The sequence below is a fragment of the Hyperolius riggenbachi genome, chromosome 10, assembly GCF_040937935.1.
Source record: "Hyperolius riggenbachi isolate aHypRig1 chromosome 10, aHypRig1.pri, whole genome shotgun sequence".
NCBI classification, from domain to species: domain Eukaryota; kingdom Metazoa; phylum Chordata; class Amphibia; order Anura; family Hyperoliidae; genus Hyperolius; species Hyperolius riggenbachi.
The window spans coordinates 39,772,056-39,788,832 of NC_090655.1; the positions used below are offsets into that span (position 1 = coordinate 39,772,056).

At 44.4% G+C, this 16,777-nt stretch overlaps 1 protein-coding gene across 1 annotated transcript in view; it reads right to left on the bottom strand.

Moving 5' to 3' along the window:
• KNDC1 (kinase non-catalytic C-lobe domain containing 1) overlaps positions 1-16,777 on the bottom strand; it is a 214,508-nt gene that overhangs the window by 11,601 nt on the left and 186,130 nt on the right. The window contains exons 25-26 of the mRNA XM_068258601.1: positions 9,585-9,667; positions 7,078-7,228 (exon numbers count right to left, since the gene is read on the bottom strand). Of these exons, the coding sequence (XP_068114702.1) occupies positions 7,078-7,228; positions 9,585-9,667 (234 nt within the window). The remainder of the gene's footprint in view (positions 1-7,077; positions 7,229-9,584; positions 9,668-16,777) is intronic.

Below are 16,777 nucleotides of genomic sequence, written 5' to 3' on the forward strand. Positions count from 1 at the left end.
TGTGCCCAGAATAGGTAGCCAAGGGGTATATGTGCCCAGAATAGGTAGCCAGGAGCTATATGTGCCCAGAATAGGTAGCCAGGAGCTATATGTGCCCAGAATAGGTAGCCAGGGGCTATATGTGCCCAGAATAGGTAGCCAGGGGCTATATGTGCCCAGAATAGGTAGCCAGGGGCTATATGTGCCCAGAATAGGTAGCCAGGGGCTATATGTGCCCAGAATAGGTAGCCAGGGGCTATATGTGCCCAGAATAGGTAGCCAGGGGCTATATGTGCCCAGAATAGGTAGCCAGGGGCTATATGTGCCCAGAATAGGTAGCCAGGGGCTATATGTGCCCAGAATAGGTAGCCAGGGGCTATATGTGCCCGGAATAGGTAGCCAGGGGCTATATGTGCCCAGAATAGGTAGCCAGGGGCTATATGTGCCCAGAATAGGTAGCCAGGGGCTATATGTGCCCAGAATAGGTAGCCACGGGCTATATGTGCCCAGAATAGGTAGCCAGGGGCTATATGTGCCCGGAATAGGTAGCCAGGGGCTATATGTGCCCGGAATAGGTAGCCAGGGGCTATATGTGCCCGGAATAGGTAGCCAGGGGGTATATGTGCCCAGAATAGGTAGCCAGGGGCTATATGTGCCCAGAATAGGTAGCCAGGGGCTATATGTGCCCAGAATAGGTAGCCACGGGCTATATGTGCCCAGAATAGGTTAGGTAGCCAGGTGCCCCCCCCCCCCCCCGCAGGAGGAGAACAGTGCAGCAGAGAGAGAGCTGGGAGCAGCGGTGGAGAAGGGGGGCAATCTCCCCCCCCCCTTCCCTCACCTTAGGGTGCTCTCTCTCCCCCGCTGTCTCCTCCAATATGATGTGCAGGCTGGCGGGTGGCTGCGGGCGGAACTTACCTCTGTGTCGCAGGCGCCGGAAGTTCGGGTCCCGCAGCCGCTGAGATTCGACTCAAAAAAGATCCGGATCAAAGATTCGAATCATTCATGAGCCGGACAACACTATTCAGACTGATTAGTGTTGTCCGGCTCATGAATGATTCGGATCTTTGATCCGGATCTTTTTTGAGTCGAATCTCAGTGGCTGCGGGACCCGAACTTCCGGCGCTGGAGCGACACAGAGGTAAGTTCCGCCTGCAGCCACTCGCCAGCCTGCACATCATCCAGCCTGCACATCATCCTGGAGGAGACAGCGGGGGAGAGAGAGCACCCTAAGGTGAGGGAAGGGGGGGGGGGGGAAGATTGCCCCCCTTCTCCACCGCTGCTCCCAGCTCTCTCTCTGCTGCGCTGTTCTCCTCCTGCGCTGCGGGGGGGGGGGGGGGGGAGGGCTCTAAACCGGACAACTTAATTGTCCGGTTTAGCATGCCTTTTTGCACCGGACACAGCGCACAAAAACCGGACTGTCCGGTGTAAAACCGGACACCTGGCAACTTTAGCCCCCGAGCCCCGCTGGTTCAGGAGATAGATTTGAGAAAACTATTTCTGGAACCAGCGGGGCTCGGGGGCTGCAATTTGGCATAGAGGTAGTTCAGGGGATCCTCTCCCTACCATGAAAATGTGAGTGTAGGATGTGTGGAAGTGGAGATATTTATTATGTTACCTTCAGCAGCAATATGAAATAGGAAATGTGACCGCACAGTCTCCTACTGCGCATGCGGGGCAGCGCAAATCCACAGGCAGCGTAATCAGACAACACCGGCCACATCTGCAGGATTTTGTACTTCCTGGCTGTCTCTCACATGCCGCAATGCATGCCGGGAGATGTAGTCCGTGGATGTGAATACAGATGAGCTGTACTCGCATCTACACACCATTACAAATCTTCTTTAAGGTGAGGTTCATTTAAGAAAATCATTCCAGTGTTCAGGTCACTTTAACCTACTTGGCGTTCAATTTCTGCTGGATTTTAGTGCAAAGTGGTTCAATCAATTCTCATGAAAATGTTTGCCTGTAACTTACTAAAATGTGTCAAGCAAGGGTCTGGTATACACTGGGAGTATAATACAAGTTTCAAACACAAAATCATGTCAAAAAATACATTTACTTGAATTTTCCTTTTTTGCCAGGCCACAGCTTCCTCACTATTCATCTTTTTTTTTTTTTTTTGCAGAAAACATGCAGGTCTTTCGCATGAGTATTTTTTAGTAGTAAAATTTTTTATTTGTGTGCAAATGTTCACAAGCAAGTTTCCAGAGCTTGTGGAAATTTGCATACGAATGCATATTTTTATGCGAAAAATGCATGCGATTAAACGGACCCCTGCTTTAGAACTGCTGGACGAGTGACTCATCCATACCGCTTTATGCTATTTTGTGCTAGACAAGTCATGCTCGTCTGTACCGCTAAGGGTCTTTTTCTACTACATGCGTTTTTTTGCATATGCAAATTCGCATTAGAGCGCAAAGTACAGTTTTATGAAGAAAGAGGATGGATTCCGCTTTGGGGTGAAGTGGTTAAATAAACTGACGAGCATGATTTTCACCTATCAGTGCTCATCCCTTTCATTTGCCAATAGCTTAATCACTACTTATCACAATGAAATGATCTATATCTTGTTTTTTTCACCACCAATTAGGCTTTTTGGGGTTGATATTTGTTTTCAGTAATTACTTTATTTTCTATGCATTTTAAAGGGAAAAACAAGGAAAAAATGAAATACACTTTCTCCAATTTCATCCCCTATAGTTTTAATATAAACACTGCTACTGTGCATAAACCCCACACATTTTATCTGCCTGTTTGTCCTGGGTATCACAAGACTTGAATTATGTCCCTAGTACAAAGTATGGTGACAATGACCTCAATTCTGGTAGCTATGTGAGGTAAATATTTTTTGTAGGTAAAATACCTCATGAGGTATTTACCTCTTTATATAGCAATTCTGAAAGATTTTTCTCCATTTCCGTACATGCGGTAAAACATGCGGTAAAACATGAGGTAAAACATGAGGTAAATGCATATTGGCCTCGATTCATAAAAGTGCTGTCGGTAAGGTAAATTTGAGCGGGGAAACACCGCTGTCGGTATTTCAGCCTTCTGGGTATTCATTCATAAAAATGTTTCTAGTTGTGATAGGAGTGCGGAGATATTCCGCTGTAGGCTAGCGTTAGGCTGTCAGGAGACATGCGGAAACAGGAGACGCTGGCCGAGTCCCTCTGTGCGGTGTTGTCTCTGCTGCTGCTTGGGAGGTCTGTCCCATTCACTGCAATGTATTCTGCACGCTTCTCGCCACATCAGAGGTAGCGGTAATCCCCGTCTGCATACCGCTTCCTCTAATCTTTATGAATTGACATTTGTTACTTTTCTTAAGATAATCACCGCGCAAGGCGGTGATTTATCACTCTGCTCGCGAATGTCGCCTTTTCATGCGGAAAAAGCCTTTATGAATACAGATTTTGCTATGTGGTCGGTAAAGTGAGCTGTTTTCAGCATTTCCGCATGCGGGAATGCTTTATGAATCGAGGCCTTTGAGGTAAAACATGAAGTATTTCAGTGGTAAGCATGCAGTAAATAAATAATAGTAGTCTTTAATTGTCTTCCATAAGTTAGGATTTGGATTTGTCTTCCATAAGTTTGTAAGTTTTTTTTTTTGAGGGAGGAAGGTGTATTTGATTATGTAGCAACCTGTGAAAAGTATAATTATAGACATCCCTTATAAAAATAAATAAATAAATCAATCAGTAAATATTTGGAGTTTTATTTCCACGATTCTTTTCTATTATACAACCTGAATAGGAACGACACTAAAACAGCAATAGGAACTCCACTAAAAACTGCAAAATGCATGCAAATTGACTTTACCTCCAGGTACAGGAAGGTCTTAAACTGATCGGTAAATTATGTGCTAACATGCCCCCTAATTTCCATGAGAATAGCCATTTTTGGTAAATTACCTCATAATTTACCTCATGAGGTAAAACATGACTAAAACCTACCAGAATTGCTAAATGTCATTACCTCATGAGGTAAATTACCTCACATGAGGTAATTTGTTTGATAACCCTACCAGAATTGAGGCCATATTATTTGGAAATAAAGGTGTTTTTTATCTCACGTGCACGGGCACGCATGTGCACGGACGGGAGTGCGCACAGTAGCACGGTTTGACTTATAAAAACGTCCTGGAGCCGTTAAGAGGCTCTAGCAGGACGTTTTTATAAGTCAGCTTGTCATTAAGTGGTTAAGCACGGTTAAAAATTACAACAGAACACAAACGCCTGTGTCGACAGCCGTTTCCACGCCTCCTCAGGACACCAAGGCTCCAAAGTACAATTTTCAAAATGAAAATGTTGCATGTGTGAAAAAAATCTTTAACAGCATGCAGCAATTTTACAAATGCGATTGCATTCCATGTGCAATTTGCATTAAATGTATTTTGAAGGAAAACGCATGCGTAGCTAGATATTTGCCTCTTTCGCATGTGTTTTTTTGGGAAGAAAAACCCAGAGAATTATATTGCCCCATACAGAATTGCAGAGTAGGAACAAAAAACCCCACAACACCAAAAAATGCTGAAAATAGGCTAGGAAACACGCTTGCATTTTGAAAACGTATCCGCAAACCGCTGGCATTTTATGGCATCTAAACTCAAAACTGACCAAGACAATTCCGGCAGCAATCAGGCTGACAAGTGAAAATACATGCTATATCAGGGGTGTCAAACTCACATACAAAGTGGGCCAAAAATGAATGCTGGTCACAAAAATCATCCGACTCCAACCCCTCAGTTTATGAAACTACCAACTCCGACTCCGGGTACCTAAAATGGCTCCAACTCAGACACCTTAATCTAATACTTACCAGGGCTATGGATTTGGTACAAAAATCATCCGACGACTCAGTTTATGAAACCACTGACTCCAGGTAACCAGAGACCTAACGATTATGGGCAGATTCAACAAAGATACAAATTTATCTCTAATCTGATTAGAGATTAATTTGTCTTTTTGTTGATTCTGCCCATACACTACAGGCCGACTCCCGTCAGATTTTAGCATGAAATCGGAATCGGCACCGCTGCTGCCCCAATGTATAAATGCCCCCCCCCCCCCCCAGTGTGTGCAGTTACAGTGGGTTGCAAAAGTATTCGGCCCCCTTGAAGTTTTCCACATTTTGTCATATTACTGCCACAAACATGAATCAATTTTATTGGAATTCCACATGAAAGACCAACACAAAGTGGTGTACACCTGTGAAGTGGAACGAAAATCATACATGATTCCAAACATTTTTTTACAAATAAATAACTGCAAAGTGGGGTGTGCGTAATTATTCGGCCCCTTTTGATCTGAGTGCAGTCAGTTGCCTATAGACATTGCCTGATGAGTGCTAATGACTAAATAGAGTGCACCTGTGTGTAATCTAATGTCAGTACAAATACAGCTGCTCTGTGAGGGCCTCAGAGGTTGTCTAAGAGAATATTGGCAGCAACAACACCGTGAAGTCCAAAGAACACACAAGACAGGTCAGGGATCAAGTTATTGAGAAATTTAAAGCAGGCTTAGGTTACAAAAAGATTTCCAAAGCCTTGAACATCCCACGGAGCACTGTTCAAGCGATCATTCAGAAATGGAAGGAGTATGGCACAACTGTAAACCTACCAAGACAGGGCCATCCACCTAAACTCACAGGCCGAACAAGGAGAGCGCTGATCAGAAATGCATTTAAGAAGCCCATGGTGACTCTGGACGAGCTGCAGAGATCTACAGCTCAGGTGGGAGACTCTGTCCATAGGACAACTATTAGTCATGCACTGTACCAAGTTTGCCTTTATGGAAGAGTGGCAAGAAGAAAGGCATTGTTAACAGAAAGCATAAGAAGTCCTATTTGCAGTTTGCCACAAGCCATGTGGGGGACACAGCAACCATGTGGAAGAAGGTGCTCTGGTCAGATGAGACCAAAATGGAACTTTTTGGCCAAAATGCAAAACGCTATGTGTGGCAGAAAACTAACACTGCACATCACTCTGAACACACCATCCCCACTGTCAAATATGGTGGTGGCAGCATCATGCTCGGGGGGTGCATCTCTACAACAGGGACAGGGAAGCTGGTCAGAGTTGATGGGAAGATGGATGGAGCCAAATACAGGGAAAACTTGGAAGAAAACCTCTTGGAGACTGCAAAAGACTTGAGACTGGAGCGGAGGTTCACCTTCCAGCAGGACAACGACCCTAAACATAAAGCCAGGGCAACAATGGAATGGTTTAAAACAAAACATATCCATGTGTTAGAATGGCCCAGTCAAAGTCCAGATCTAAATCCAATAGAGAATCTGTGGCAAGATCTGAAAACTGTTGTTCACAAACGCTGTCCATCTAATCTGACTGAGCTGGAGCTGTTTTGCAAAGAAGAATGGGCAAGGATTTCAGTCTCTAGATGTGCAAAGCTGGTAGAGAAATACCCTAAAAGACTGGCAGCTGTAATTGCAGCAAAATGTGGTTCTACAAAGTATTGACTCAGGGGGCCGAATAATTACGCACACCCCACTTTGCAGTTATTTATTTGTAAAAAATGTTTGGAATGATGTATGATTTTCATTCCACTTCTCACATGTACACCACTTTGTATTGGTCTTTCACGTGGAATTCCAATAAAATTGTTGCATGTTTGTGGCAGTAATGTGACAAAATGTGGAAAACTTCAAGGGGGCCGAATACTTTTGCAACCCACTGTAGACTGAGCAACTGCTGTTTAGTAAGTGCTTTTGAAAATAAAGAAAACCCTAAAAATCCCCCGAGAGGAGATGGACTAGTCCAAACCCTGTCAGATTTTTATAACCTACTGTAAAAGTGACAGCAACATGGAATAGAAAATAAATGCATATTTCATTTTACTCTGGGAGAAATGTATATTTTATACATAAGCATGCACCGGCGTATTAAAATGTTATAATTTTTCGCGATAGGGGTCCTTTAAGTTTTTTTTTCATGAACACAGAAGAATAATGAGGCTTCCCAGCACAAAATGAATCAGTTGTTTTCTTCCGCCTGAACCAGAATCCGGCAGTTCATTGTAACAAGAACACATTTTATCATGTTTAAATTCAAAATGCAGGTTCACACTGCAGACTATCCAAACTGACCTTGGCCGTGTGACAAGTCACAATCTCAGCTGCCACCCACATACTGACATTGTCTGCAAAGCGTAACAACTGCAGAAGGTATTTATCATGTGTAGAAGCGGATGAGAACAGGCTGCTGGCATCAGCGGGCACAGCCTCCGAGGACAAGGCCCTGCAAAGACAAAACACTGATTACACAACCCAGAAAACCAGCTGACATAGTCTATAACTGTCAGAAATATAAAGGTAGAAACAAAGACGAAGGAGCAATCTCTGCTGTGTTATGTATACTTCACATTACAGTGTTTAAGTACTTAAGGGTACCCAACAGGGCCGTGCAGAGGGTCCTTAGAGGGGCACTATGGCGAAAAATTGTAAAATGTAAAATATTTTCAAACAGGCAAATAAGAAGTACATTTCTTCCAGAGTAAGATGAGCCATAAATTACTTTTCTCCTATGTTGCTGTCACTTACAGTAGGTAGTAGAAATCTGACAGAAGCTACAGGTTTTGGACTAGTCCATCTTTTCATGGGGGATTTTCATCAAGGCTTTTATTCTTTATAAAGATATTCCCTAAGGGCCCTTTTCCACCAGCGCGTTTGCGCTGGCTGAATCGCAAAAACGCAAACCGCTAGCGATTTTACAATCGCTACGGTTTGCTTTTTAACATGGGAATCGCGGTAGGTCATTTCCACTACCGCGATTCGTTTTTGCCGGGAACGCGAACGCGCGGCGGAGCGATAATTGCCGCGATTTTGCTATGCAGTGCATAGCATAGCAAAATCGCGGCCGCGAACGTCGGGGAATCGCCGGTAATTGCGATTCAGCAATCGCTAGCGTTCAGCGTGAACGCTAGCGATTGCTAGTGGAAAAGGGCCCTAAAAAGGATTTAAACAATGATGCTGGCCAATTTCCCTGCTCGCTACAGTTTTTTGGCAGTTAGAGCAACTACCATTCACTAAGTGCTTTTGAAAATAAATAAATCCCTGATAATCCCCCCATGAAGAGATGGACTAGTCCAAAACCTGTCTCTTCTGTCAGATTTCTACTACCTACTGTAAGTGACAGCAATATAGGAGAAAAGCAATTTATGGCTCATTTTACTCTGGAAAAAATGTACTTCTTATTTGTATATGTTTCACACATTTTTTCGCCATAGTAGCCCTTTAACCTCCTTAGCGGTATGCCCGACACTGTGTCGGGCATGCCGCTGCAGAGCTCTTCCGGCCGATCGGGGCCCGCCGGAATTCATTTATTTATTTAATTGTAACCTTTAGAAACTAGCTAGCACTACGCTAGCTAGTATTGTCTGCCGCCACCACCCCAATTGCCCGCAATCACCCCCCCCCCTCGATTGCCCGCTGGATACATTACCACGCCGGGATCCAGCGATCGAGCAGCCTCCAGCTCAGCTCCTCACTATGGGGAGGATCGGGACTGCGCATGAGGTCAAGACGTCACGTACGATCCTCCCCATAGTGAAGACTGGAGCTGAGCGGGGAGGCTGCACCTATCGCAGGATCCAGGCAGGGTAATGTATACAGCAGGCAATCGGGAGGGATTGGGGGGTCCGGAGGTGCCGGCATACAATACTAGCTAGCATCTAATGGTTACAAATAAAATAATAAATAGAGTCCGGATGACGTCAGCACGACCACGTGAGACGCACGCTGGAGCACAAGTAGGCCTCTTTTACCAGAGGGGACCCCAGGCCACCGGCTGGGAGCGAAGCTGTGACGGGGTCACAGGGCGGCTGAAAGGGGCTGGAGGAAGCCCCAGGTAAGTGGATTTTTTTTATTTTTACTGTTCCTGGATGTGTCCTTTAAGGGCTGGTACACACCATGCAATTTCTACTTCAGATCAAATTCGAAAGTGATCAGATCGGTATTCAGATCTGACTTCGATCAGATATAGACGTTTTTTAGCATATACATGTATGAGATTTTTTTTTCTTCCAAAATCTGCTTTTGCTGAACTTAATGAGGAAATGAAGTGAAAATAACATAATTAATTAAATTACTTATTTTTTTACTATACAAATAGCGCGGTAATATTCCTGTGGCCTGCACACGTAACTACCACAAGCTGCGCTCGTAGTGTGACCTCGGTACTCCATTAGCGTGGCTGCTACTATGGTAACGAGCATGCTAGTGAAATACCGCGGTCGCGCTTTGAGTATCTCGTGGAAGTTACGTGTGCAGGCCACAGGAATATGCGAGGTAATATTACCACAATTTCATCAATGTTGGCCATAAGGTAATATGAACAAATACTTTCATAAAAAATGTAACAATAATAAAATACATGTTCTGTGAAAACACTGCGCAGTTTCCTGGTGAGGAGGTTTCATTACTTGCTAAGAAGAAAGCTATGTAATGTTGCTGCTTTTCCCATCTCCTAGTTGACCTGCACATCTGGTGGGTGAACCACGGACACCTCCTCCCCCCCCCCCCCCCCCCCCTCCTTACAGAAATCTCAGTAAATTGCACACACAGCGAGGACCTTGGCTTATTATTGCTACACTTACTTTGCCACGTTGCTGGATTTGTCTTTGACTCCGAGTGCCCGAGAGTTCAAGAAATGGACGGGATGGCACTTCTGAAACATCTCCTGCCAAAATAACACACGTGTACAGAATAAACAACAGAGGCAGTACAGCAAAACATACATCATCACACAGAAAGGACTTAGGCCTCGTTCACATCTGCTGCACTGAGAAACGTGTGATAGCGCGTTGCAAAAAACACATGCGCTTGTGCGCGCTTAAGTGGGCGTTTCTGTGCATTGCGCTTCTTTAAGGCACGTTTTACTTAATGGAGCAGTAGCAGTTGTCAATAAAGCGTTGTTTTTCTATGTAAATGTATTTTTTTCCCCCAATGGGGGGAAAAAACGCATGCGCTTCTATGCGCTTAAAAAGCCCATCCATTCACTTGCATTGATGTGCGCTTTACAGCTCAATGCACAGAAATGCATGTGACCCTACGTTTTTAAGACACAGCTCAGCACAGCGCATAGATGTGAACCAGTAATATTTAATTACATGGGAAAATCAATACCTTGCTGAACGCACAGGGCAGTGCGCTGTGAAAAGCGCACAGAAGCGGCTCTGACGTGAACGAGGCCTTATAGAAGCTATACATGTAGCCACATTCTTCTAAATCAAGGGTGTCAAACTCAGTCATGTAAGGGGCCAAAATCTAAAACAAAAGTTGCGGGCCAAATTGTTTATTAAGACTTAGACACTGAAGCGAAAAAATATTATGATATAATGATTTTTATGTATAGTACAGCTAAGAAATACAACATTAGAAGCAGAGACATTAGTCTAATATTGTTTCCATTACAGGAAGAGTTAAGAAACTCCAGTTGTTATGTATGGTTCAGAGCCATTGAGCTCCACGACTTTCAAAGTCGCAAAGAGCTCTGTCTTCTGAAGCTTGTTATCTCAACTGTTAGTCATTGTAATGTCTTTTTCCCTGTAGAGGACAGTTCAATAATTCACTGGTCTGCTCTGTAAAATCATTTAAACTGCAAATATTAGAGAATGATGCAATGTTATAAAAAACACTATATAACTGAAAATAAAAAAATGATTATATTTTCCTTGCTACTAATGTTCTAGTAATTATCCGTACTACACAACCTATTCATTATATCATTTTTTTTTTTTTCGCTTCAGTATCTCTTTAATATTTATTCTGCAGAGTAGCGCAGTGGAGCAGTTTTATATTTACCTGTTCCTACTCTACTTCAGGTCTCCTCTGTTCTCCCTGACAGCCACACACTTAATGCTGCATCAGTGGCGTAGCTAAGGAGCTGTGGGCCCCGATGCAAGATTTACAATGGGGCCCCCCAAGCACTCTATACATAACAATTGATACGGCGCACCAAAACCTGCCAATGGCAACTACAGTGTCAGAGGTGCAAGAAGGGAATGGGGAGCAGTTTGTTAATGATTACCACTATTTAAAGTATCTATAGAAGTGATTATTATGAGCACAGGACCAATAGAGAACTAATACTGCAGTTAAGGGAGGGCCCTTTGGGGCCCCTCTGGCCCAAGGGCCCCGATGCGGTCGCAACCTCTGCAACCCCTATTGCTACGCCCCTGTGCTGCATACTCCCGCCTCTGAATACATGTCACATGATCGGAAATTGGAGGTATGGAAGCCCAGAGCGTGCAGCTGCTGGGAAGAACAGAACAGACCGGATGCATCACTGGAACAGGTCGCTACTCTTCAATGAGGGGAGATGGTGTTGGGAAGATATGTTGGGGTATGTGTTTTTTTTAACCAGCCACATGAGGGGGTTTGGATCCCAGGAGGAACCCCCATGCCAATATCGCTGGGGGATCCCGTGGGATGTTACTGCACCCCAGCTCAAACTGACAATGTTTAAACCAGAAACACTATCACTAGTGCTCTCCTCTGGATGGGAGGGGCTGCGTGCTGTCATTGTTTTACTGCTTAAAGGGAACCTAAACTGAGAGGGATATGGATGTTTTCCTTTTAAACAATACCAGTTGCAGTCCTGCTGAACTCTTTGGCTGCAGTAGTGGCTGAATCACACATCTGAAACAAGCATGCAGCTAATCCAATCTGACTTCAGTCAGAGCACCTGATCTGGATGCTTGTTGAGGGGCTGTGGCTGAAAGTATTAGAGACACAGGATCATCAAGAGAGTCAGGCAACTGGGATTATTTTAAAAGGAAAAATCCATATCCTTCTCCGTTTAGGGCCCGTTTCCACTAGAGCGAATCTGCATGCGTTTCCTGCATGCAGATTCGCATAGGCAATACAAGTGGATGGGACGGTTTCCACTTGTCAGGATTTCTGAGCGTTTTTCTGTGCAGAAAAAATCTGCACAGCAGAGCCATCAGAATTTGCACACCGCTATGCGATTCGCATACAATGTATTTAATAGGGAATTCGCAAGCGGTTTTGGTATGCGAATTAGGAATCAATGGAAAAGCACACAGGCACTGCCATGGTTAAATTTGCATACATCGTCATCCGTGCAAATTCGCATGAAAATTTGCATACACCCGCATGCGAAATTCGCATGCAAATTTTTACCACGGCGATTCGCACCGCACAAGTGGAAATGGGCCCTTAATAATGATGCACATATCAGGCTGTTGAGGGCAAATAAAAATGGCCCACAGGCCTTGTGTTTTAAAAGCTTGCAAATGTACAGAGGGAAAATTGTGGATAAATTAGAGGGAAAGTTGTTGTTGAATCCCCCCCCCCCTCCACCCAACAGTCTAATGCCGGGAATACACGGTTTGTACCACTCAATTATGCCGCCTGATCGATTCCCTTATTCTCTTATCTTCTGCTTGTTTTCCTTATCTTTTTCCATTGCCCCGCCCACGGTATCGAGCGCGGAATCGATCCGGCGGGTGATCGGACATGTCGGAAATTATCAATCGAGCCATCTAATGGCTCAATCGAGCGTTCCCAGCATAAGGGTATACATTCATCCAATTTTTAGTGGTCAATTTTACCACTCAAGTAGTAAGAGAGCTTACCTACACTATCTGCTCGAAATCCATAGGCCCTCCTACTATATGGAGATGGTAAATTTGGACAGGGATTGGCCAATCAAAATTGTGTGTGTGTATCAGGCTTAAGGTAGCCTTACACTGGTCAATTTGCCATCGGATCCGACCAACAAATAGATCCCTCTCTGATCGAATCTGATCAGAGAGGGATCGTATGGCTGCCTTTACTGCAAACAGATTGTGAATCGATTTCAGCCTGAAATCTAACAAAAAAAATTGTATGTTGTGGACCACCATCTGCTGAGCTGCCGTAGTCGCCTGTCCTCCCCCCCCCCCCTCCACGCATACATTACCTGAAGCCTGGTCCCGGGCATCTTCTCCGTATCACGGCATCCACGTATAACTTTCTGTCACTCCAGTGACAGCGGAAGTTCAAATAGAGCGCCCTCTATTTGTACTTCCGCTGTCACTGCAGTGACACAGGAAGTTATACACGGATGCCGTGATGCGGAGAAGATGCCAGACGGGAGAAGATGCCGGGAGCCAGCTTCAGGTAATGTATACGTCGATCGTACGCCACTAGCGATGCGCTCCCTGCCCGCGGGTGATCGACGGTAATTTCCCTCTCGGAGCGATCGGCAGGACCAATCTATTTCGGGACAAAATTGATCTAAATTTAGCGTTTAGCGTGAACAATTTGACAGCAGATTCGATCCCAGTGATCGAATCTGCTGTCGATCGGCGGGTAATCGGCCTAGTGTATGGCCAGCTTTAATGCTAGGTATACACCATATAATTTAGTGTTAGATAGATGGTTTGATAGATAATTTCCGACATTTCTGATATTTTCGATTGTTTTTCTGATCGATTTCTCATAGAAATGAATGGAAATAAATAAGAATAGATAACAGAATCGAATTGGAAATCGACCAAAAAAAAAGGCTGATTTCCGATAGTTTTTCTGATTGCTTTAGTATAGAAATGATTGGAAAATCCATAAAAAAGGATCGGAAATCAGATTGGACCTGTCAGATATTATCTATTCGACCGTCTGATGGGAAATTGCATAGTGTGTACCAGGCATTAAGCCTCATCTACACGGTACAATTTTCCATCAGATAGACTGATCTATTAGATAGATCTCATAAGAAATTGCATTGTGTGTAGTTAGTGACAAGACAATATATACTCTGTAGAGCGCTGCAGAAAATGTTGGCGCTATATAAATACTAAATAATAAATACCGGAAATCATCCTAGCGCCACTGCCCCGACATGTACTGATGTCATGTCAGCAGCACATGCAGTGGTGTCGCATGGTACAGGCGCTCGCAGTGGCATTTAAGAAAGACACAGGAGGAAGCCAAGAGTTGCGTGTCGGTGTGACAGGTGAGTATGCAAAACCCATCATGGGCTCGGGGGGTACACACTTCTGGGGAGACCAGGCGGGAGTCCATCAGTCGTTGGGAAACCAAACGCCATTACTGCCACACACCTGACTAAGCTCTTGCCATTGAGAGTTTCCAGTATGCCTGATTGATCCTTTTGACGGATTAGGTCTGGAAATCGATCAAAACAATCAACTGGGTAGTCCCTATTGCAGCATCAATATCTGCCAGATTCAATTATGATCGCCTAATGATATCAAAGCCAAAAATCGAGCAATGTAACTTAGCTACTTCATTATCAGCAGCTCTGGTAACCAAGCGCCATGCATGTGATAGCAGCAACAGTAGAGAACCTGGGGCTCCCTCTAGTGGCACTAAATATGATCAGCTTGGAGGAAATAAAAAAAATATCGACTACAGTATATAGGTCAAAATCCAGACATAAAAAAATTGCCAAATGTCATTGTAGTTAAAGTGAACCTGATGTGAGAGTGATATGGAGGCTGCCATATTTATTTATTTTTTAAGCAATACCAGTTGCCTGGCCGTCATGCTGATCCGCTGCCTTTAATACTTCCATAGACCCTGAACAAGTATGCAGCAGATCAGGTGACAATATTGTCAGATCCTATATGTAATTTTATTGGATACTATTATTTACCAGGACCTATTGGTCCATCTATATTTAGGGCATTTGAATCAGATCAATAGTCAGATCTGACAAGATACAGCGCTGTGTAATATGTTGGCCCTTTATAAATAGAACAAATAAATAAGCTGCATGCCTGGTGTAATTCAGGCCCCTACTGCAGCTAAATAAATCAACAGCAAGCCAGGCAACTGGTATTGTGTAAAAGGAGACAAATATGGCAGCCTCCATATCACTCTCGCCTTGGGTTCACTTTAAGAACATGGGCAAGCAAAAAAAAAAAAAAAATATATGGAACATGCATATTAAGTTCTATGAGATTTTTGACAATTTGACAACATACACAGTTGAAATCTTTTTACTCTACATTTGTGTTAGTGCTTGATAGAGTAGGGAATGGTTTGAACAACTGACAGTCTGTCATCGCTGCCAATGTCACCATCCATTCCAGAAAGCCTGTTTTGAACAATCACCTTCCCTTTCTATTCTTTGTGGAGAGGTAGGAGGAAGGAGAGTACACACTAAACATAAGTTTGGAGTAAATCGGGATCCTTTTGTGTAATGTGTATATCCTCCACACTTGTGTGCCTTCTCCTTCCACAATCCTTTGTGTGACTTCATTGTTGCACTGTCAAGAACAACCTGCCTATTTATAGTTTCTGGTGCTGTTTGGGACAACTAGTGATACTAAATCATTGCTGCCCTTTGTGAGAACAAGTGGAAAATTAAATTTGTCCTTATGAGGACAGAACTCTAAACATCTAGCAGCGATTCTTAGCCTCCTTTGTGATTTTCAAACCACAAACACAACACATTGGGCAGAGTGTGGCTTTATTTGTGATCCTATGGTGACTGGTCAAAATGTACTGCTTCTGAATGGGAACTGACAGAGTTGTTGTGGATAATTAGGTATGAGCTCTGCAATTCGGAATCCACATTCTGAACAAAACAGAGACATTAAACTTGCAGCCACTGTGGAGAAGGAGGGGGGGGGGGTTTCATCTTCCCCTGGTCACCGGCTATAGCTGATGCAGTTCACAATGCATCCTACATTGCTCCAATACTTTTCCTCCTGTGTTTGAAGCAGGAAATATTGGGATGATGTAGAACTCAACATGGAGCGCATCGGCTATAGGCGGTTATAATTACTGTATTTCATCATTTATACAGAGTTTATGGTATGCAGAGCTGGGACAAGGTCCTCCAGCACCCAAGGCTTAGACACCAAAGTGCGCCCCTCCATCCCTCCCTCCTCAGCCGTCACACACTGATTGCTATTAGACTAAGAGGCGCCACAGGGCCCACAACCTCCCCAACACCTTAATATCTAGTTATCTGGCTTACAGTCACTTACATGTATCCCCTTTTCTTATTTCTTTCTGCTTCAAACACAATTAGGAATGACAGCTGAATGAATTCTGCGCCCCCTCCTACACTGCGCCCTGAGGCTGGAGCCTCTCCAGCCTATGCCTCGGCCCGGCCCTGATGGTATGTATATTGAGTTGGATATTGTACTATTCTTTAGCTAGGCCTAAAAACCCAGCTCTAGCGAGCAACCTAGAGTCTCAAGTAACCAGAATGCACACTTACCTGGCATGAGCCGATCCCGTCAGTGCCAGATAATGGGGGTTTTACTGTATTAAGCTTTAATTTCCTGGGGCTTCTTCCAGCCTCTGAGGACCCGTTTCCACTTGTGCGGTGCGAATCGCCGCGGTAAAAAATTCACACGCGGATGCGAATTTCGCATGCGGGTGTATACGAATTTTCATGCGAATTCGCATGAAAATTTGCATGAATGATGCTGTATGCGAATTTAACCATGGCAGTGCCAGTGTGCATTTCCATTGATTTCCATGCGAATTCGCATGAAAATTCGCATACCAAAGCCGCAGGCGATTTCCCTATTAAATACATTAGCGGCGATTCGCATGCATTCCACTCGCAGGTGAATTCTGCGGCTCTTTTGTGCGTTTTTTCACCGCTGAAAAAAACGCACCTCAACAACGCTACAGTGGAAACAGGCCCATCCATTTGCATTACATGCGCGAATCCGCATGCGTTGGACGCATGCGGATTCGCGATAGTGGAAACGAGCCCTAAAAGTCTATCAGGTCCAGCAGTGCAGCTTCATGTGCTCCAGGGTGCCGCTGTCACCTCCGTAACAATCGCAGACCCAAGCCG